This window comes from Schistocerca piceifrons, chromosome 4, assembly GCF_021461385.2.
Source record: "Schistocerca piceifrons isolate TAMUIC-IGC-003096 chromosome 4, iqSchPice1.1, whole genome shotgun sequence".
In the NCBI taxonomy this organism is placed as follows: Eukaryota; Metazoa; Arthropoda; class Insecta; order Orthoptera; family Acrididae; genus Schistocerca; species Schistocerca piceifrons.
The window spans coordinates 123,187,597-123,211,904 of record NC_060141.1 but is presented as its reverse complement, the minus strand read 5'-3'; the positions used below and the strand labels follow the sequence as shown (position 1 = coordinate 123,211,904).

General features: G+C 41.6%; 1 protein-coding gene and 1 pseudogene across 1 annotated transcript in view; one reads left to right on the top strand and one right to left on the bottom strand.

Annotated features, from left to right (window-relative positions):
- The window catches only part of LOC124795654 (odorant receptor 2a-like), a 61,019-nt gene extending 39,483 nt beyond the window's left edge, over nucleotides 1-21,536 (bottom strand). The window contains exons 1-3 of the mRNA XM_047259728.1: nucleotides 21,255-21,536; nucleotides 16,577-16,810; nucleotides 9,119-9,384 (exon numbers count right to left, since the gene is read on the bottom strand). Coding sequence (XP_047115684.1) covers nucleotides 9,119-9,384; nucleotides 16,577-16,810; nucleotides 21,255-21,536 — 782 coding nt within the window. The remainder of the gene's footprint in view (nucleotides 1-9,118; nucleotides 9,385-16,576; nucleotides 16,811-21,254) is intronic.
- A 2,094-nt stretch (nucleotides 21,537-23,630) lies between these two features.
- On the top strand, nucleotides 23,631-23,749 carry LOC124797067 (annotated as a pseudogene).
- Nucleotides 23,750-24,308: the final 559 nt, after the last annotated feature.

Sequence of the window (24,308 nt, the reverse complement as noted above, 5' to 3'; positions counted from 1 at the left end):
GGTGCCAGGTCTGAGAACGTGACAAATCGCACATATAGACAATAGAGAGAGCGAATGGAGACCCGGGTCAGCTCCTTTGCACAGTGGAAGCTGCTGCAGAGGACTCGAGCGAATCCATAGGGAGGGGGGAGGGAGGGAGGGTGGCACTGACCTTAGGAAGAGGGGAACAGGGCCACAGCGTATTCAGCATATTGTCCCTGCGGCCAGGCTGCGTTGGACTGAGGGTGTGAAATTATTCTGGGCCGAGTCGAAGTCCATTCCGCTGTTGTTTTCTGGGAAGTTTTCTATAAGATTATCAATTAGGCCAACGAAAATGAGGCGACACTGGAGGAGGCCGACACTGGATCGTAGAGAAAGCTGTAACTTCTTTGTCGTCATATGGACCTACGAGCCGTTCCCACACATGTGCGAAATAACAGTGTGCTGATTAGGATGCGGTATGACCTAAAACATAACAGCTGGCTTCTGTTTGATGCCTCTAGATGTATTAGGATTGGAGCAACGGTTTCTTCCGTCTTATGGAGGGAGGCTACACTGTGCGCTAAGTGATATGTGATTGGTGCTGGAGTGCTTCACCAGTTGTAAGTTGGTGGTTTTAGTTTTTGTGGCAGTCTCCAAGTGGAGCTTTTGGTGGAATTGGATTTAACGTAGGAAAGCTAGAGTTTCGAGCGCGAACGGAAGAGGAAAGTAGTCTGTTCAGTCTTGGAGAAGAGATATTGCTTTGGACTCAGAACTTGAGTGTTGGATCAAGACGGGAGGGGGATATGGGAGTCTGCTGTTTGACATCATGCCAAGGTGCGATTATCACCACATGTCATGATTTCTTCATGCGCATGACGAGCATTTCGCAGCATTGGAATCTTTAGAGTGCATATCTCTTATTTCATTGTGTGCTCACAGCAACAATCGGTGTAATGTTTAAGAACATTGTGGTAGTTTCTTTCGGGGTACACATCACAGTGACTGTCGTTTATATTAACTACAGTCAGATCGCATTATCCATTTTTTAAAGTCGGAATTGCCGGCCGCGGTGGACGAGCTGTTCTAGGCGCTTCAGTCCGAACCGCGTTGCTGCTACGGTCGCAGGCTCGAATCCTGCCTCAGGCGTGGATGTGTGTGATGTCCTTAGGTTAGCCAGGTTTAAGTGCATCTAAGTTTAGGGGACTGATGACCTTAGATGTTAAGTCCCATAGTGCTTAGAGTCATTTGAACCATTTCAAGTCGGAAATAGTGTCACGTTACCACCCTCTGTTCAGCTTTGTCAAACGAACATTTCACTTAGTGAACATGAAGAATAAATATTCGATGTGAATATGAGAGACAATATAATCGATGTGTTACGTTGATCTATGTCACATTTCACTCATTTGGTATTAAATTCGATCTGGTGTATTAGTAGATAAGATCTCTTGATCACCTTTACCAATTTTAGTGATCTATGTAGGAAATTTGCACAGAACATAACTTAATCGTAGCTAACACGTGGTTCAAGAATCATGAATGAAGGTTGTATACATGGAAGAAGCCTGGACACACTAGAAGGTATCAGACAGATTATATAATGGTAAGACAGGGATTTAGGAACCAGGTTTTAAATTGAAAGAAATTTCCAGGGGCAGATGTGGACTCTGACCACAATCTATTGGTTATGAACTGTATATTAATACTGAACAAACTGCAAAAAGGTGGGAATTTAAGGAGATGGGACATGGATAAACTGACTAAACCAGAGGTTGTACAGAGTTTCAGGGACAGCATAAGAGAACAATTGACAGGAATGGGGGAAAATATACAGTAGAAGAAGAATGGGTAGCTTTGAGGGATCAAGTAGTGAAGGCAGCAGAGGATCAAGTAGATAAAAAGACGAGGGCTAGTAAAATCCTTGGCTAACAGAAGAAATATTGAATGTAATTGATGAAAGGAGAAAACATAGAAATGCAGTAAATGAAGCAGGCAAAAAGGAATACAAACGTCGCGGAAATGAGATCGACAGGAAGCACAAAATGGCTAAGCAGGGATGGCTAGAGGACAAATGTCAGGATGTAGAGGCATATCTCACTAGCGGTAAGATAGGTACTGCCTACAGGAAAATTAAAGAGACCTTTGGAGAAGAGGGAACCCCTTGTATGAATATCAAGAGCTCAGATGGAAAGCCAGTTCTAAGCAAAGAACGGAAAGCAGAAAGTTGGAAGGAGTATATAGAGGGTCTATACAACGGCGATGTACTTGAGGACAATATTATGGAAATGGAAGAGGATGTAGATGAAGATGAAATGGGAGATACGATACTGCGTGAAGAGTTTGACAGAACACTGAAAGACCTAAGTCAAAACAAGGCCCCAGGAGTAGACAACATTCCATTAGAACATTAGAGCCAGTCCTGAAAAAACTCTACCATCTGGTGAACAAGTTGTATGAGACAGGCGAAATACCATCAGACGTCAAGAATGATATAATAATTCCAATCCCAAAGAAAGCAGGTGTTGACAGATGTGAAAATTACCGAACTATCAGTTTAATAAGTCACGGCTGCAAAATACTAACGCGAATTCTAGCTTTTGACAATGTTGAGTGGAATACTCTCATTCAAATTCTGAAGGTGGCAGGGGTAAAAAAAAGGGAGCGAAAGGCTATTTACAATTTCGACAGAAACCAGATGGGAATTATAAGTGTCGAGGGGTATGAAAAGGAAGCAGTGGTTTGGACGGGAGTGAGACAGGGTTGTAGCCTCTCCCCGATGTTATTCAATCTGTATATTGAGCAAGCAGTAAAGGAAACAAAAGGAAAATTGGGAGTAGGTATTAAAATCCATGGAGAAGAAATAAAAACATTGTAATTCTGTCAGAGACAGTAAAGGACTTGAAAGAGCAGTTGAACAGAATGGCCAGTGTCTTGAAAGGAGGATGTAAGATGAACATCAACAAAAGCAAAACGAGGATAATGCAGTGTAGTCGAATTAAGTGGGGTGATGTTGAGGGAATTAAATTAGGAAATGAGACACTTAAAGGAGTAAAGGAGTTTTGCTATTTGGGGAGCAAAATAACTGATGATGGTCGAAGTAGAGAGGGTATAAAATGTAGACAGGTAATGGCAAGGAAAGCGTTCCTGAAGATGAGAAATTTGATAACATCGAGTATTGATTTAAGTGTCAGGAAGTCGTTTCTGAAAGTATTTGTATGGAGTATTTCGTATGGAAGTGAAACATGAACGATAAATAGTTTGGACAAGAAGAGAACAGAAGCTTTCGGAGTGTGGTGCTACAGAAGAATGCTGAAGATGAGATAGATAGATCACATAACTAATGAGGAGGTATTGAACAGAATTGGGGAGAAGAGGAGTTTGTGGCACAACTTGACTAGAAGAAGGAATCGGTTGGTAGGACATGTTCTGAGGCATCAAGGGATCAACAATTTAGTATTGGAGGGCAGCGTGGAGGCTAAAAATCATAGAGGGAGACCAAGAGATGAATACACTAAGCAGATTCAGAAGGATGCAGGTTGCAGTAGATACTGGGAAATGAAGAAGCTTGCACAGGATAGAGCAGCATGGAGAGCTGCATCAAACCAGTCTCAGGACTGAAGACCACAACCACAACAACCTGTGGGAAATAATAGGATTTGTTTTGGAGTTAAAATAATAAAGTCACGTTTCTTGTCATTTGTGTTTAAAATCCGTTGTGTATATTTTTCACCATAGTGTCACTGAAGGGGTGGTTCTGTGTCTTACAAATACTGAGAGGTAAAAGTTCGTTAGAGGTATCCACATACTTGTCTTTTTTTCCCTTTATTGCATTTCTATTCCCCCCCCCCCCTTCCTTCTCCCAAGGGGAGGGGGGCTGGTAACAGCGTAATAGGCCGCTCTACAGCCTACAGAAAAGTTAAAAAACATAATGAGAATATAAACAAACAATAAAAACAGGTGATAAAACGGTGAATTTTTACAAAAACTGTGAAATGGCGGAAATTTGTGGAATTTAAAATATAAAAACAGGGTGTTAACGGTGCGGATGAAGACACACAGTAAGTAGACAGGCGCAATTAAAAAACTCGGTGACAGTCTGGTTTCTGTTCGCACAAGATAAAAAAAACAACTAGCGAAAGTATGGTGTCAGTTCGCAACACTGATGGGGTACGCACAACACTGAACACTCACTTTAAGCAACACTATAGAGGCGTCACAGCAGTAGTAGGGGTGGAGGAGATCCCAGACTGATGAGGGTGAAAAAGATTGGGAGGTGAGGAAACAAAAAAGGGAAGGAGCTGATGGAGAGAGGACATAGAAAAAAGGGGGCAGTGTAGACATGGGAAGGTGTGGGGAATGCAATGGAGGGGAAAACAAAAGGACATGGGGTCAGAAGGGAGTCAGAGATGGGTAGGCAGAGAAAAAACAGGATGGAGGGGGGTAGAGGGAGCCTGAGAATAGGATAGAGGGAGGGAGGTGGAGGTAAGAATCAGAGTTGATAGGAGGGATAAATGGAGGGAGAGAGGGCACCATCTGGGAGGGGGAGTTGATGGAAGCCACCTTGGGAAAGGAGATGAAGGGTGTAGAGGGGTAGGGGGACACAATGGTGAAGCTGTGGGAGAGGATGGGGGTTGGAGAGGAGAGGAGCAACCAGAGAATCAGGGGGATCAAGTTGGTAGGAGGTGTAGAGGACACAGATATGTTTGAAAAAAATGAGCAGATGGGGGAAAGGAATCAGGTCACAGATGATCCACATGTGGGATGGAGGCATATACAGAAGGCGAGGCGAAGTGCATGGTACTTGAGGATCTGGAGGGACATATAGAATTTGGGGGGGGGGGGGAGGCAGATATCCAGGTGGGACTGGCAGAACAGAGGATGCTATGGATTAAGGATTTGTAGGTGTGGAGGATGGTAGAGGGGAGAGGAGTTCAACCCCCATGTCCAGCCAGAGAGGTGTTTGAGGACTCAGAGGTGGTAGTGGGCTTTGGATTGGATAGAGCGGAGATGAGGGATCCAGGTGAGGTGACAGTCAATGGTGAGGCCAAGGTAAGTGAGGGTATGGGAGAGGCGGACAGGACAGGCGCAGATAGTAAGGGAAAAATCAAGGAGCCAGAAGGAGTGAATGATACAACCTATGATGATTGCCTGGGTCTTTGAAGGATTGATTTTAAGGAGCCACTGGTTACACCAAGCAGCAACAAGGTCAAGGTGATGCTGGAGAAGGCGTTGGGACTGTTGAAGAGTTGGAGTGAGGGCAAGGAAGGTGGTGTCATCGGCATACTGCAGGAGGTGGACCAGAGGAGGGGGGGATGGGTGCCTATCTGCCGTGTACAGGAGAAAAGAGGTAGAGGACAGGGGAGAGGACAGAGCTCTGGGGCACACCCACGGAGGGGTAGAAGGTGTGGGATTTGGCGTCGTTACGGATGGTAATGTAGGAGGGGCAGCGGGAGAGGAAGGAGGCAATCAGACGGACATAGTTGACAGGAAGGGCGTAGGTCTGGAGTTTAAACAGGAGACCGGGATGCCATACATGGTCGTAGGCCTTTTCGAGGTCTAGGGAGACAAAAATGGCGGAGCGACTGGAGATAACCTGGAGGGAGAGGAGATGAGTGAGACGGAGGAGTTGGTCATTGGCAGAGAAGAAAGCTCGAAAGCCACATTGGGTGTTGGGGAGGAGGCGGTGTCAGTGGAGGTGGTGATGGATGCGCCAGGCAAGGATGGATTCAAAGAGCTTGCTGAGTACCGAAGTGAGACATGTAGGGTGAAAGAAGAGGCATCAGATGAAGGCTTGTTGGGTTTGGAGGTCATCAGGATACAGGAGGTTTTCCACAGGTCGGCGTAGAAGCCAATAGCAAGGATTGCGTTGTAGAGGGCGGCAAGGACTGCAAGGAAGGAGGGAGGGCAGTGTTTGAGATGGTGGTAGGTAATTCCATCATGCCCGCATCTCGTGGTCGTGCGGTAGCGTTCTCGCTTCCCACGCCCGGGTTCCCGGGTTCGATTCCCGGCGGGGTCAGGGATTTTCTCTGCCTCGTGATGGCTGGGTGTTGTGTGCTGTCCTTAGGTTAGTTAGGTTTAAGTAGTTCTAAGTTCTAGGGGACTTATGACCACAGCAGTTGAGTCCCATAGTGCTCAGAGCCATTTGAACCATTTTTTTAATTCCATCATGGCCGGGGGCGGTGTCGCGTTCAGTGCACAGTGTGAGGCTGATGTCCTGTGTAGTGATGGGAGCGTTAAGTCCTGATGGTGTTGTGTGGCCCATACTTGCCCACCAGAACGACATTTTAATACTCTGCAGCATCGAAGCACAGTTGGAGTGCTATAGTTACTTTGATACATAGAGTGGTCAGAAATACTCTGAAAAACTTTTAAGGGTGTTTCAGGGTAGTTTGTGCTGAGAAATAATTGTTAAGGAAAAAATTCGATACGTTGCGCCGTTTCTATGTTAACTAGCACTGAAGTTAGCTAGTCAGGTAGCTGCGTACGCAAATTCAAGCCGCTCTCCAACTACAGTTAGTGTCACTTGTTCTCGTAGTGTAGATGATGGCGTACGAGTGTGCTCAGCCTTTGGTTTGCTGTCGATTCTTACTATCGTCCCCTGTCTTATTTGGTTTCAGGGTCTTATTTAGTTTCAGGAAACCACACGAAGAACACATTTGGCGACATTGTCTCTGACTCGGTGCTTGAATTTGTGCGCGCCATGGCCTGAGTGGCTAATTTCAATGTTAATTAACTCGGAAACGGCACAAAGTATTGAATCGTTTTCTTATCAATTATTATTTCCCTGCACAATCTACCCTGCAATGCCCTTACAAGCGTTTGTGACCGTTTCTCACTACCCTGTATATGGACGTTCGGCAGTGCCCTGAAGAAGCAGCCATTCCGACATCCACATATACTGAATTTGGGAAACAATGAAATACTGTACCACTACATCCAGTGGAGGATTATAGCACTGTATAGCCGAGTATAGCTCCAAGTTGGATAATTTGGAAAACATATTGCGAACTGTAGTCACAAAATTTGAGTGACAGTACAGTATCGGCTGTAGCTACAGGTTTACACACTTCAGTGCCGACAATTTGACCATCATCTCACTAGTTTTTCTTCACCATCACATAAGGGAAATAACTCGTATACATTTAAGGTGAATATTGTGCTGGAGAAAGTGCATAGAAGCAACTAGTCTATAAAATAAATCAAATACAACAGCTAAGTTTCTACAATATTTCACCATCAGTAGATATACAAAACAAGAGGCAGATGTATTGAAAAGACAAATTATTCTAGTTTTAAGTTGAGTAACAGGGACAAACACTCTCGTAGACATAATATTCGTAATGAAACGATTCATCTCTGTACGTTACTTCGGTCCACACATTGTCCACTTAACGCTATGCCTATGCCACAGTGTCTTACTCAAAAAACAAAAAGGACTACATATCTACTCACATATCGAAATGGTACTGGGGACACGTCTATCAATGGGGAGTCTAAAGCTCAGTCCACGTAGCAGAATTTCGTTTCAAAAACACTGGTTGGGTTAAACAGACGTAAGGTCATGCTCCTTTTTTTGAGACCTAAAATTCTGTGGTTTATACGTGGTCGAATACCTCACTGACGTCTCAAATGTAGTGGCAAACACGTTCGAAACTGACATGTGTTCAAAGTCTAAGGTGTGGAAAAGGCAGATATGGAGTGTCCTGACTGATGGAAATGTAGCCAGCTCTATAGTGACTATTCTGAATTTCTATGGGGAACATTCTAACCTCGCTTCTTCTTACAGACTATAGCATTATAACACATCACACCCATTCCTTGTCACCTCTTTGTACTCATTCATATTTAAAGGACGAGCGTCGTAAGTAATTTCCAGACAATTTCATAGTACCAATTTGCGTATAGGGTGCAATACTAATGACATTCTTTGCTTCAGCTTGATGCACCGTGTGAATAAAAAAGGCCTCGAAAATAACGGTAGCATGTGCGTGTGTAAACTGAAGTGTGGACACTGTCTAAAAGCTCAGGTAGCCCTAGGTCAAACGGGCACATAGTTTGAAACACATTTCAAAGAGCACTCTACAGTACACAGTAATAAAATAGTGCTCGAAGAACTTCTAACATCGAAGAATTCTGTTGGAACGATTGATACCCATCTGGGAGAGCTACACAGTGAACCTGAGGGACACCACCTGTCGATGTTGGCTGGGATTGGGATTTTTACAATCCGTTTACAAGAGCCTAGCAACATATTCAATTTGCAGAAGGATTTTACTAACAGTGCATTTTCTAGAAACTTCGAAGGCTCTTCCAAACGTCTACCTCCACACAGTGCCCGTATGAGCAACAATCTCACACATCGAGCGTGGGAAAGGACGGCGCATTGGCTCACACATCGTCTTAGCAACAAGCCGGCATAGAGACTGGCTTTCTTATACACAGTAAAACCTGCGGGCCCTATAACGCTGCCAAGTGGAAGCATATGCAATTAACCATTACCGCCAAATCTTGTTATACCTTTTATACTCGCAATATTTTACACAGTTAATATTTTAAGACACTTAATTTAATTTTAGTTACTTCAATAACTCCATTTTTATAATTTTACTGTTTTGCACCTTTTACAGTTTACATTTCCTCGGTTTTACTTTCTGAATAACTGATAACTTTTATGTAATTTTAATTTCAATGTTTTGGCGTAAATCTCTCTCTTTTTCGCTCTTGCTGCTATGATTCACCGAATGTAAATCCGTGTTGCTCATGATATCTCTGCCCTCCTCTTCCCTGCCTTTTTTCCCAATCCACGCCGCTCTATTTCGTCCCCCCTGTTCACACCCTTTTCCTCCTCTCCTCTCCCCTCCATCTGCCAGTTGCCTATTTAAAACACAGATCATAGTTGTACACCACAGTATTCTGATGCGTAGTTACAATACAGACACAATTTAGTTCTGACGCAACTACAAGGCTAAGTTCCACAGTTACGTACATTTTAGTTCTTTTAGATCTAAGATGTTCCAGGGAGATCAAAATTAATCATAATCTAAAAAACAATGCGCAACTGAGACTGGAAAATAAACTATACATAATTTTATCAACTTTTGCTGAATTTCGCTGAAGCTTGCAAACATGAGAAAACGTATCACCGTTTCCATCCCACCTGGCAATGTCGTTGTGGTAGCGCACACACTCCTTGAGGCGTCTCCTCATTTCCTTCTCAGTGTCTGTGGAAGTAGACGCATAGCGGCAACTGTGACAGTTGTCTCCTTTTCCACACTTCTCGACATAGCCCATGTTCCTGGCCATGACGTTGAGGAACCGCACATGTCCAGACACGTTTATCATGAGTGAGCAGAACACGCCGACCAGCGTGTTGGAGACGAAGCAGCCGTAGAAGAGGCCTGTCGACACGACGATGTACATCACCTGAAAACAATATGTTACTCTGAGTGTCTTTACTGGTTTTTCTTCTTCCTTTTTAGGATGGCTGGTGCGAGCAAACCCTCTCTTCTTCACCCATTCAGATTTTAAATATGACAAGCATGAAACGGAAAATAATTCAGATAACATTAAGTGGAAGCTGGGGTTCTTCAAGTGGTGATGAATGACCCTGATGATACCAGAATTGTTGAAGTTGGCGTTGCTGTGGATGTACTAGAGACAGTCTGCCTAGAGACAGATGACCAGTTCTCTGGAACGTACAATGGAAATGAGTGATTAGTTGAGACGAGGTTCAAACAGGCAAAGCAAACTATCAGGTGAACATTGCAACGGTTGGGGCATTATAAAGGTCTATGACGTAAGTAATGTGAGAACTGCGTGTATCAGCATTGGATATGTTGCACCGGGTAAGGTAGAAGTAGTAATGTTCAACGGTATCTAAAAAGCAGGGAGCGAAATTGACGTCGATCTGGGAGTACGTGGCGATGACGTTCAGATGAAATACAGACATCCTGGCCAGTGTGAACTGTTGGTAGTGATAATAATAATAATAATAATAAACTGGAGTGTGACAGGGTGACGGACTTTCACCATTACTCTTTAATATCATTCTTGAAAAAATTATCAGGACATGGGAAAACGAAGTCAAAGGAATCCAAATTGGCATTAGAAAAGATAATAGATTCAATGTGAAGTGTTTAGCTTTTGCAGATGACCTTGCTATCCTCACAAATAATAGAAAAGAAGCCACTAACGCCATAGAGAAGTTACACGAAATTGCACAAAGAACTGGCCTGCAAATTTCATATGAGAAAACCCAGTACATAGATAGAGTGCCACAAGACAAATTGCCTATTGTGACAACCCATGGGAAAATCGTACAAGTACCACATTTTAAGTACCTGGGAGAAATCATCCAGCCATCCAGGATCAACCTAAAGGCCAATGAGGAAAGAATAAAAATACTACAGAAAGCATATAAACTCTTGTGGAACTATTATAACAAAAAGTCCATATCCATTAATGGAAAATTGAGGCACTACAACACTGTCGTACTTCCGGAGGCACTGTATGCATCTGAAACAACACAAATAAGTGGGCAAACTAAAATTAAAGAAATAGAGAAACAAGAAAGGAAAATTCTCAGAAAAATTTTTGGCCCGATACAAGAGCAAGGAATCTGGAAGAAGAGACCAACATCAGAATTATATAAATATACAGACATGATTACGGATACAATAAGGAAAAGAAGAATGCAGTTCTACGGTCATATCCACAGGATGAATGAAAACAGAATTTCAAAGCGAATTCTTAAGGTCATCAACTCAGGCTGGGGAAAAACAAAATGGATAAAAGAAGTTGAAGAAGACCTCAGACAAGCAGACATAACAGTAAACGATGCAGAAAATAGAACTGAATTCAGGAACATCATTGAAAAACGTAAATTTGACACCACAACACAGAAGAGACCAGGATGCAAATGGACAGCGGAGCGAAAGAAACTACACAGTGAACACATGAAGAAAATTTGGGCTCAGAAAAAACATAAACAATCATCATAAAGCAATTCAAGTTCAAACGCTCTCTTTAAATGGAAATAATCGAAAATAATAATAATAATAATAATAATCCCGTGGAGGCCCGGGAAAAGAATAGGCCTTCGGTATGTTCTGCCAGTCGTAAAAGGCGACGAAAAGAGCAAACCAGTAATAGGGCTAACCCCCCCTTTTAGTGTGATTAGTTGGTTCAGGACAGAACTAATGAAGCCTCGGACAAGCGCTGTCATGGTCGTGGACGACACTTGAACCCTATGGCCGTCCACAGTGGTAACGACACTGCTAGCCACACAGAAAATGATTTAAATCCAAATAGAGGTGTTTTGCAGGATATGCTTCCTCCAACCACTCTAGAAGGAAAACAAAGACAGAGGATGAGATGGTCAGATGAAGTTAACCGACACCTCATGTTCCGTTATCATCAAGCAACAAACTTAGGAACCAACACAACTGGATACAGATCACAAGTATACACAACATTTATTACCAGATACCCAGAATTAAAATTTTTAACACAACAACGACTAGCTGATCAGATCCGTGTAATAATCAAAAATAACACGATACCCCAGTCAGAATTAGAAAACATCAAACGACAAGTACAACAAATACTGGAACAAAATAACGTGCAATCAGGAGAAGAAGAAAATATAGTAATGGACTCAAACATCCCACAGCAAACAAACAAAGAACAACACGCATCAGTTAAACAATCAGAGGAAAAAGAAATCTTAAGACAGCCACCAGAACAAGCACAAATAGAACATGAAGTGACACACATGTTAGATATAGAAGAAAAATTTCAGCTGACAAATATAGAATACAAAGACACAAATACAAACATTAGACCATTCTTGTATAGACCACCAAATAATCCACAAGTCGAAACAACAATAACAACTATCAACACAATCATACACAACAAAATAAATGAAAATACAACTACGGAAGAGTTACAACTACTGGTTTATATAGGAGCACTCACTACACTAAATATACACACAGAACCAGCCAACACACAGAAGAAACCCACAAAACCAGCGTGGCAACACAGGCTACAGATCAGAATAGAAAAACTGAGAAAAGACATCGGACAGCTAACACAATTTGTAAGAAATGAAATATCAGACAAAAAACGAAAAAGGTTAGGTAAAATCTCACAACAAGAAGCGATAGAGCTATTAGATGAAAAGAAGCAGAAATTACAAGCATTTGCCAAACGACTTAGAAGATACAAAAAAAGTGAAAGTAGAAGGACACAAAACCAAACATTCAACACAAACCAAAAGAAATTTTATCAGACAGTAGATAACACACACATTAAAATAGACAATCCACCAAACATAACAGACATGGAACACTTCTGGAGCAACATATGGTCAAACCTGGTACAACACAACAGGCATGCACGGTGGATACAAGCAGAAACAGACACATACAAGATGATACCACAAATGCCTGAAGTGATAATTTTGCAACATGAAGTCACCCGAGAAATTAATTCTACTCACAGTTGGAAAGCCCCTGGAAAAGATAAAATAGCACATTTCTGGCTAAAGAAGTTCACCTCAACACATTCACAACTAACTAAATTATTTAACAGTTACATTGCAATCCCATACACATTCCCTCAGACACTTACACATGGAATAACTTATCTGAAACCTAAAGATCAAGCAGACACAGCAAACCCAGCTAAATATCGCCCCATAACATGCCCACCAACAATATACAAAATATTAATCTCAGTCATTACACAAAAATTAATGACACATACAACACAGAACAAAATTATAAATGAAGAACGAAAAGGCTGTTCCAAAGGAGCATGAGGATGTAAAGAGCAACTGATAATAGATGCAGAGGTGACATATCAAGCTAAAACTAAACAAAGGTCACTACACTACGCATACATTGATTACCAAAAAGCTTTTGATAGTGTACCCCACCCATGGTTACTACAAATATTGGAAATATACAGAGTAGATCCTAAATTCATACAGTTCCTAAACATAGTAATGAAAAATTGGAAAACCACACTTAATATCCAAACAAATTCAAATAATGTCACATCACAGCCAATACAGATTAAGCGTGAAATATACTAAGGAGATTCATTAAGTCCTTTCTGGTTCTGTCTTACTCTGAACAAACTATACAACATGCTAAATAATACAAATTATGGATACAATATTACTGGAACATACCAACACAAAATCACACATTTGCTCTACATGGATGATCTAAGACTACTGGCAGCAACAAATCAACAACTCAACCAATTACTAAAGATAACAGAAGTGTTCAGAAATGATATAAATATGGCTTTTGGAACAGACAAATGTAAGAAAAATAGCATAGTCCAGGGAAAACACACTAAACAAGAAGATTACATATTGAATAACCACAGTGACTCCATAGAAGCAATGGAAAAAACAGATGCCTATAAATATCTAGGATACAGACAAAAAATAGGAATAGATAATACAAATATTAAAGAAGAACTAAAAGAAAAATATAGACAAAGACTAACAAAAATACTGAAAACAGAATTGACAGCAAGAAACAAGACAAAAGCTATAAATACTTATACTATACCAATATTGACCTACTCATTTGGAGTAGTGAAATGGAGTAACACAGACCTAGAAGCACTCAATACACTTACACGATCACAATGCCACAAATATATAATACATCACATACATTCAGCAACAGAAAGATTCACATTAAGCAGAAAGGAAGGAGGAAGGAGATTTATCGACATAAAAAAGCTACATTATGGACAGGTAGATAATTTAAGAAAATTCTTTATAGAACAAGCAGAAACTAACAAAATACACAAAGCAATCACTCATATGAATACATCGGCTACATCACTGCAATTTCATAACCACTTCTACAACCCTTTAGATCACATAACATCAACAGAAACAAAGAAAGTAAATGTGAAAAAGAAAACACTACATGGCAAGCACCCGTATCATCTAACACAGCCACACATTGATCAAGACGCATCCAACACATGGCTAAGAAAAGGCAATATATAAATTGAAACGGAAAGATTCATGATTGCTTGATCAAGGTCCGCATCACTTTTCATTTTTAACCAGACATAACGTCTGAGAAAGGAAAGAAATAATAATAATAATAATAGTTCTGTACGGCTCAGTGGCCTCGTGCTGAATGATATGAGGTATCAGCACTGCCCAAATTCTGCACTTTCCTCCTCTATAGTCAAAAAAGTTCTACCGTTACGTTCTTAGCAGTGTGCGCAAAGACATAAAGTGAAATTGTTCACAGAACTCAAAGAAAAACAACTGAGTACTCCTCCATTGCAATACACATCTGCCTGCACGATCATTGAGCATGATTTTTGACTAAACGTGATGAAACCCTTATTATTCATTTATTGTAGACATTTATTGTAGTCATACTGAGGAACAGAGCCGAGTACAGGACAACCATGAGGTCATATGGTATATTACACACGGGAATCATCTTGAGTACATACTATTTTAGAAAAATGTAACTTACCTTTTGAGTATGTGGTACGTATTAATGTTCATTACAGGAAAAACACTTGCTTGTGAATTATCTGTAATCGATAATCAATTGTAACAGATGTAGAGGTTACGGAAAATATTCAACAGTCCCTGGTGTTACCAGTTTAGTAGGAACATTAACACGCAGGACAAAAAAAAAATCAGTAATTTTCAGGAGACACTGCGCCAATACCGTGGAACACCCATTCTAAGCTTGATAATGGCCTCATTTCGACGACAAAGGGAGAACACTAGGATGGCATACCTAGCTAAAGCATCTCGTGATATTGCAGTAGAAGGTAAGGTAAGTCAGATTTCTGCGTTCTGGCCCTAGACGGGCCAATACGGCCCGATCGACCACCATGTCATTCTGCGCCAATGACTTCGATGGTCACGGTATGGAGGAGCATGTGGTGAGCACACTGCTCACGAGGTCGTTGGCGGCTCTGTTGACGGAACCGCAAATGATCGGTCGAGTAGCTCCTCAGTTGGTCTCACGAGGCTGTGTGCAGCGCGTACCAGTCCTCCCACCAAGGAAAAATCCCTTTCAGTTCGGGTCCTCTACGTAGAATTCAGCAACGATGACCATTCAGCTGCGCAAGTTTCATAGTGTAGAGATACTGATCTGCAGGAATGGTTGACTCCTATGGTTCACCCAGTGTTCCAAATAGGCCCAGAAACTCTCTGTTGGATTCAGATTGGGTGTCTGATGTAATGGGCCAATCGAGTCGCGATAGTGTGCCTCAATATTGGTGAAACCTGGGACGTATGCATGCAGTCCAGAGAACAATGTTGTTTTCACCTTGGTCGAAGGAACTTTCATTGCCATACTTATCGCGATGATATAGAAAAGCGGGAAGAAATAGTCACCGCCAATGTTTAAATAAACATGTTGGAGCAAGTTCACGTTAACCTTAATGCGTGGTGTCATAAACATCATAGAATCACCTCTGGCTTGAGATAAATCATCCACACACTGTGAGTTAAACACGCTTCACCGTACGTGTGCTTGACACCGTGCATTATTCGAAAAGGGTCAAAACGACAACCCGTCGCGTGACACTACACATCTCCAGTCTGATAATGCCCATTTTGTATACTGTTTAATCAAATGAAGACGTATAGCTTATGTGCCGCTGTGAGCAATGGCCATATGTGACTTGTCCGAATTCATATGCTCACTGCACGCATTTCCCTTCGCAAAGTTTGCTCGGAAACTGGCGGTGGTGGACCTCCATTTACTGTCAGCAGTAATGCTTCTCAGGTTTGAAACGACTCTCATTGATCAGGCATCATTCTGTTTTTACAAAAACCGCATCGTTGTGAATGGTATGTACACCATATCTAGTATACACACTGGACGGTCCTCGTTGATATAACGACAGTTAAGCCAACTTCACTCACGATGTTGTCAAGGGCACGTCTCACGTCCCAGTACGATAGTTCCTTTCTGACATTATGTCACATCCCTACCCATTCAATCCAATTGCACTGTTTATTAGCAACAGACTGTCATATACAGACCGCTTCAATGCCACGATTTACGTCAGCGGTGGGGGCATCACATTACCTAAATCATTTACAGGACTCCTCCAAACAGAACTGACAGCTATTTTAAGAATATTTCTAATGTTTTATCTACAGATTATAGTAATACACAACTTATTTGCACTATAAAATCACCTAAATTTTAAAAGTTTACCGTCTGAAAATTTTATAACCAAAGCGAATCTTAGGTAGACAATAAATGAGCAACTCATTGAATGTTCAACTCACAGTATAACATACTTGCTAGTGGCATGCTCTGTAGCTGCTACACGTGACTTGGAAAGACGAAACGTACAGACGGCTCTGAGCACTATGGGACTTAACGTCTGAAGTCATCAGTCCCCTATAACTTAGAACTACTTAAACCTAACTAACCTAAGGACATCACACACATCCATGCCTGAGGCAGGATTCGAACCTGCGACCGTAGCGGTCGCGCGGTTCCAGAATGTAGCGCCTGGAATCGCTCGGTCACCTCGGCCGGCCCACGTACAGACAATGTCATGGTAAACGAAAATCTGTGGTTACCTGATAGAGTGGCGTCTCTGTGAAAGAGAACGGGTACCAGACGAGGGCCGGGAAGCCGCTCTGGACGCGACACTCTGTGGAGGAGCAGGTCCGAATCTGCAGCAGGGGCAGCACTTCCCAGACCGCGTAGACGGACAGCGCCAGGCACAGCTGCCACTGGGAAACGCGGCGCCCTCGGAGTGCACATCCGCCAAATATGGTTGCCTTCTCCTGGGCGTAAATCCGCCCGTAGCGCTGCGAAGACACATTGGTCAAACACGTCTGTTTATTAACCTGGTTGCTTAACACAAGTGAAAGTAAATACGCAAGGGACTGAAGAAGATAATTACGAAAGATATGATTCGAATCGCTTTAAGATATCAAAAGTGAAGAACTTTTTATTATATCCATGATGGGTTGAGAACACCGCGATTGTTCCCGTGAATATCACTAAAGAAAAAACATCAAGCCACCCTTTTTGAATTAACGATTTAATGCACCGTAACTAGCATCGGATATGGACTCATTATCAGGCGGCACCGCAAATTTCTCGTACAAATTTTACACTTTTGTCCTATAACATATCAGAACATTCATGATATTCCTGTTTACAAAACCTGTAGCATTATCTAAAATGTCTTTACATTTTACTCACTTTATGATATGTTTCGCTTTATACATTACAGAACAGAGGTCTGCTTCATTGGTGTGTGACACGCTGACAGTAAATGCGAAAAGTATGAGGTCATCCACATGAGTGCTAAAAGGAACTCGTTAAACTTCGGTTAGGCCGGCCGGGGTGGCCGAGCGGTTCTAGGCGCTTCAGTCTGGAGCCTCGAGACCGCTACGGTCGCAGGTTCGAATCCTGCCTCAGGCATGGAGGTGTGTGATGTCCTTAGCTTAGTTAGGTTTAAGTAGTTCTGTGTTCTAGGGGACTGATGACCTCAGATGTTAAGTCCCATAGTGCTCAGAGCCATTTAAACTTCAGTTACACGATAAATCAGTCAAATCTCAAGGCACAAATTCAATAAAATACCTAGGAATTACAATTGCGAACAGTTTAAATTGGAAGGAACACATAGAAAATGTTGTGGGGAAGGCTAACCAAAGACTGTGTTTTATTGGCAGGACACTTAGAAAATGTGACATCTAGTAAGGAGACTGCCTGCTCTGCGCTTGTCCGTCCTCTTTTAGAATACTGCTGCACGGTGTGCGATCCTTATCAGATAGGATTGACGGAGTACATTGAAAAAGTTCAAAGAAGGGCAGCACGTTTTGTGTGATAGCGAAATATGGGAGAGAGTGTCACTGAAATGACACAGGATTTGTGCTGGGCCTTCAAAGAAAGGCATTTTTCGTTGCAACGGAATCTTCTCACGAAATTTTAATCACCAACTTTCTCCTCCGAATGCGAAAATATTTTATTGAGAGCGACCTACATAGGGAGAAACGATCACCACGATAAAATAAGGCAAATCAGAGTTCGTACGGAAAGATATAGGCGTTCGTTCTTTCCGCGCGCAATACGAGATTGTAATAATTGACAATTGTGAAGGTGGTTCGATGAACCCTCTGCCAGGCACTTGAATGTGATTTGCAGAGTATCCATGTACATGTAGGTTTAGATTTAGAACCACGATGTAGACTAGTGATTAAACGGTGGTCACATGTGATTACATGTGATGCCACGTCAGCTAGTGATTGGCTGTACAAAAGAACAATATGGCACAATAATGGAATACTTCTACACCTACCATGTATTCTGATATACAGATTTTTGATCTTAGATTATATTCTGACGGAAGTTATACAATCAGTTTTCTAAACCAGTGGTAACGTGCTACAAACAGCTTTTTTCAGTAGAATGTTTCGCTTTACCTTTTTGATGCTGTGATACATAAATGAAAACCTCTCTTAAAATAAGTAAAATCTATTTACGTATTGTAAGAGCTTTTCGAGAAAATCACGAATATTCTGTTCTTATAGGAGAAAAACGTGAAGTTTGCACGAGAAATACTACCTAGCATCTGACGATGTGCCCAGTCCGAAACTAGTTACGATGAAGCAAATCGTTCATTCAAAAATGTTCTATGGTTGCAATTTTTTTTTCAGTGATACTGAAAAAATTATGACGCTAATTGAAAGAAGTTCAATAACTTAATGCAAGCCAGCGAATTTGTTGCAGAATGGGACTGACATACACAAAAATGTTTCATTAGTTTGGCAGGATACAAGTAATGTCAGTTTCAGATGTGATTGCATCGTCACCAAAGAAATAGTTTCTCGACGTTACCCTTTATGTTGATGTTAGATAGACAATGGTCGCCATAACATCAAGAATTCAAATCACGTGTACTCTCATTCCACACGCTGATCTGTGAATACAATATTCCTACTTTCATCTCAAATCGAGTATATGCACTTTATGAAAAAAAAGCGCACCACGAATAAACTATGTGCATGGCATATGGGCCACCTCTGCCCCTTACACAGTTATTCGGCTTGACATTGCTTGATAGACTTGTTGGACTTCCTCCCTGTCGGTCATCAGTAATATGGATATAGGCGTTCTGGGCCACATTGCACTTAAATGCGTGATCGAACTATGCGACACTACTGATGTCACATACCAAGAATAAGAAGTGAATTGAAAAGTGTAAGCATTGGTGTGGGTTGACTATGTGCTGCGGCAATGGTATAATAAGCCATGCTTCTTTTTCGATGACGGCATCCCAAGTCTGCCCCTTTCTTTCGATGACACATCAAAAGCTGGATGTGGGAAATCTGAAAACTGGCAGGGTAATGAAGACTATTGGGAAATTTACAAAAATTAAAGTTGGTCATTGATGTTAACGTAAAAAAAATTACATGTTTTTATTAACCAATTGCGTTGTACACATACACACGCGCACACACACACACACACACACACACACACACACACACACACACACGCACACACAGACACACACACGTGCACGGTTTTATCCAAAAATTACGTAAAGGGAGTATTTGAAAGTACTTTACAGAGTACTAACACTATGTGAATGCTCTTTCTTGCGTGGTATCCAAAGGTAGTTACCAAACAATTACATATAACGGGAAATGCATATGTGGATAGCTCAAACAAAGCTTCATATTAATTATTTCCTACATCTAAATTGTTGTCAAGTTTCACAAGATAATCAGACAGGCAGCAGCAGTGCTAAACTTGTTGAGCATACATTTTGCAAGTCTCAGGTTGTCTGATAAAAGCATGCATGCATATTTGTCAGGTTAGCAATATGTAAAATGACTAGAGGTTGTGAAAGTATTGACTCACTGAATAAGTACTTTTGCTTCTACCATGAAGTCACATCCAATCTGCATAATATGACATAAGTACACTTGCTGACCAGAGTAAAACCTAAAAAAATTCTTTTGACATCAAAGTCAGTTAAAAATTATAGTGATCTCTTATTAACTGTTTTTTATATTTGTGCTGGTTGTCAAAAATCACATTGTTCTTTTGAGACCCAAAAATTTGCATAAATATGTGAGCAACACGAAAGGTACAATGTTTACATCAACTAGGTGTATGAAATATGATTCAACCTCCAAAGTACAGTACTCCAATTCTATCTTCATACCCAAAGAGATATGACTTGCTAAAGAGGCAGAAGACAAACTTCTTATGAAATTCATACTCTCCATAAATAGTAACAAGCCAAAGTCTGAGTGTGAAAGGTAACTACGAACTAGTGATATGTAGTTGATGAAGTCGAATTTTATTTTAAATGCTATCCAGTGAAACTTTAAAAAAGCGAAATAAATTTAACACCTGCTTCTGCTCCTGTTGCCTGTCAATCCAACAGACAGTGACTTTAATATTTCTAAATGCATATCATACTTGGTTTAAGACACAATAATTATTTTCTACTTTTACGATGCTTGTCAAGTGTCACGATGTTCTTTCCTAGTCTAAAATGTCACCGAAACAAAACTGTCCAATGTTTACATCAAATATCTCAATTTTATATTATAGGTAGACACGTATCTCTCAGATTAGTGTCTAAAACATGATTATGAACTCTCTGGTAAGTACCTCAGTGCTATTTCCATGCCTAAATAGTTTCAAACAGTTTCCATTATATGTTAGGCCTCAAAGATCAATTGGTAGTAAAACTAACTAGACCAGGCTTATAGCAGAAGAAAATACACGTTAGCTAAATTACTATGCTAAGCAGGCAAGCACACAACCAACATGTAGTGTCAGTTACTAGAGGAATGTAATTATTGAGGCCTACTCTTGGTGGAAGTCACATTACATCATGAAATAATATTTCCTCACCTAAATTGTTCTCGTGCATCATTTTAGTAGGGATAAAGACAATGCATAATGTTATACACTAGATAAATCTGATTGATGATACTGATTGACAGAGGCCAAGGGGTCAAATCTCCCTAAAACATTTATATGCTGTATTTCCTACCACGTACGTTAAATAACACCAATATCCAACATAAATATGTGTTACGAAAATATAGAATATGTGCAAACACACACTCATATTCACAAAATAACCAAAAGACGAGAAAAATGAGCAAACACGATATTAGGAATGAAGGAACAGCAACTTCAGAAATATGCATAAAATATAATAGAACTAATCTGCGGAAGATATGTTGTCTTGTAAAAATTATGGGCAGTGTCACTTACCTCCAAGCAAGTGTCAAGCTCCTCAATGAGTTTGTTCGTTAATGGGCGCATCTTGAGGAAGACAATAAACTTGAAAATGGCCATGCCGAAGGTGAAAGTGACGCAGGCGTTGGTGGTGACGCTGAGGATGTCTCCCCAGAAGTGCAGCATGGCGGACAGCTGGCTGGCCAGAAACGTCACAACAGAGAGCATCACGAAAGCAGAGTAGGCGCCGTACGCCAGTGACCACTTCCCTCCTGGAGGCACCCACACGCCAGCAAGGCGAAGAGCTCGCTGCTGCATGCTCAGGTCTGTGTAGAGACGCTCTGTGCAGGAGGAAAGTCCGTCTGTACCTCACATGTGGTGAATGCAGCCAAGGAATAATACGTTAATTTTTAAGTCCTAATAGACCTAGTAGATCAGCATGTTGTTAGTATTGTTCTGTTGCCACTCCAAAATTTGGAACTTGTAACATAATTCTGTTGAAGTCTCCGCTCTTTACGTCAATCTCTGATCTACTGATGGGATACCAGTTAGATTTTACACAGAGTACGCGAAGGAACTTTCCCCCCTTCTTGCAGCGGTGTACCATAGGTCTCTAAATGAGCATAACGCTCCAAAGGATTGGAAAAGGGCACAGGTCATCCCCGTTTTCAAGAAGGGACGTCGAACAGATGTGCAGAACTATAGACCCATATCTACAACATCTATCAGTTGTAGAATTTTGCAACACGTATTATGTTCGAGTATAATGACTTTTCTGGAGACTAGAAATCTACTCTGTAGGAATCAGCATGGATTTCGAAAAAAACGACCGGGTGAAACCCAGCTCGCGCTATTCGTCCACAAGACGTCAGAGGGCCATACATACGGGTTCTCAGGTAGATTCCGTGTTTCTTGAGTTCCGCAAGGTGTTCGATACGGTTCCCCACAGTCGTTTAATGAACAAAGTAAGAGCATATCGACTACCAGACCAATTGTGTGATTGGATTGAAGGGTTCCTAGATAACAGAACGCAGCATGTCATTCTCAATGGAGAGAAGTCTTCCGAAGTAAGACTGATTTCAGGTGTGCCGCATGGGAGTGTCGTAGGACCGTTGCTATTCACAATATACATAAATGACCTTGTGGATAACATCGGAAGTTCACTGAGGCTTTTTGTGGATGATGCTGTGGTATATCGAGAGGCTGTAACAGTGGAAAATTGTAGTAAAATGCAGGGGGATCTGCAACGAATTGACGCATGGTGCAGGGAATCTCAATGTAGACAGGTGAAATGTGCTGCGAGTACACAGAAAGAAAGATCCTTCATCATTTAGCTACAATATAGCAGGTCATCAACTGGAAGCAGTTAATTCCGTGAATTATCTGGAAGTAGGCATTAGGAGTGATTTAAAATGGAATGATCATACAAAGTGGATCGTCGGTAAAGCGGATATCAGACTGAGATTCATTGGAAGAATCCTAAGGAAATACAATCCGAAAACAAAGGAAGTAGGTTACAGTACACTTGTTCGCCCACTGCTTGAATATTGCTCATCGGTGTGGGATCCGTACCAGATGGGGTTGATGGAAGAGATAGAGAAGATCCAACGGAGAGCAGCGCGCTCCGTTACAGGATCATTTAGTAATCGCGAAAGCGTTACGGAGATGATAGATAAACTCCAGTGGAAGACTCTGCGGGAGAGACGCTCAGTAACTCGGTACGGGCTTTTGTTGAAGTTTCGAGAACATACCTTCACCGAGGAGTCAAGCAGTATATTTCTCCCTCCTACGTATATCTCGCGAAGAGACCATTAGGATAAAATCAGAGAGATTAGAGCCCACACAGAGGCATACCGACAATCTTTCTTTCCACGAAAACTACGAGACTGGAACAGAAGGGAGAGCCGATAGAGGTACTGAAGGTACACTCCACCACAGACCGTCAGGTGGCTTTCGGAGTATGGATTTAGATGTAGATGTAGAAGCACTGAATTTCCGCCTAATCGATTTCTTCAGCTGGAAGGCTCCCTGTTCATTATAACTTAAATTTTCACACATCAGAAGATGGCACTGATATATCACAACACATACTTTTGGTTATAACGTAAGATTGCTTGAAATTATTAGCTTCTTTTCATATTAATTTCTTTACTTGATTTTATCAGATTTCGGCTTAAGATTCAAGTTTGTAACCGTCCAATTACATATGTTCTTTTACTCCACGGTAAAACATTAATTTCAAATGTAGGAAGAGGATAATTTTTAAATTGTTGCTGAGTAATGGGAGAAGGGCGACAAGTGTAAAAATTTTTATACCATGGTATAAATTTCCTTTGTTTAATTACAAGGAAAAACCGATGCAGTTCCAGAACTGAAAAGCTTAAATTTCATTTAGTTGGAACGTGACTCATAGTTAACGGCCTTGCCACAGTTGTAACACCGGTTCCCATCAGATAACCGAAATTAAGTACTGTCGGGCTTGGCTAGCACTTGGATGGGTCACCGTCTGGGTCTGCTGAGTACTGTTGACAAGCAGGGTGCACTTAGCCCTCGTGAGACCAATTGAGTAGCTGCTTGTTGAGAAGCAGCGGCAGCGGTCACGAAAACTGATAACGGCCAGGAGAGCGGCGTGCTCACCACATGCCCCTCTGTATCCGCACCTGGTGACGCCAAAGGTCTGAGGACGACATGGCGGCCGTCGGTAGCATTGGGCCTTCAGGGCCTGTTCCGGCAGTGTTTGTTTTGAACGTGACTCACAGTGGAGTTCTGATTCAATTCAGAGTGTGACGCCGCCAAGGTGCGTGCATTCCTGTAGTCCATGTAGTCTCGCCGCAGCCCGCCTTTGTCACAAAAAAGGAAGACAATTTGGCCACTGTTACAGTCATTGCACTGTATTCGTTCTGCACTGACCAGTATATATTTGTGACGCAGCTATTGCAGTTTCCACAGATAATTTCTAAAGACATCTAGGAACATATTTGTATGCGGCACATGGATTGTAATATAATTTCAAAATTGTATCGTGACTGTAGTACAGTGTTAACTAATTCGTTTTACTCGTACACATTGAAGTGATAGGTTAGCATTCTG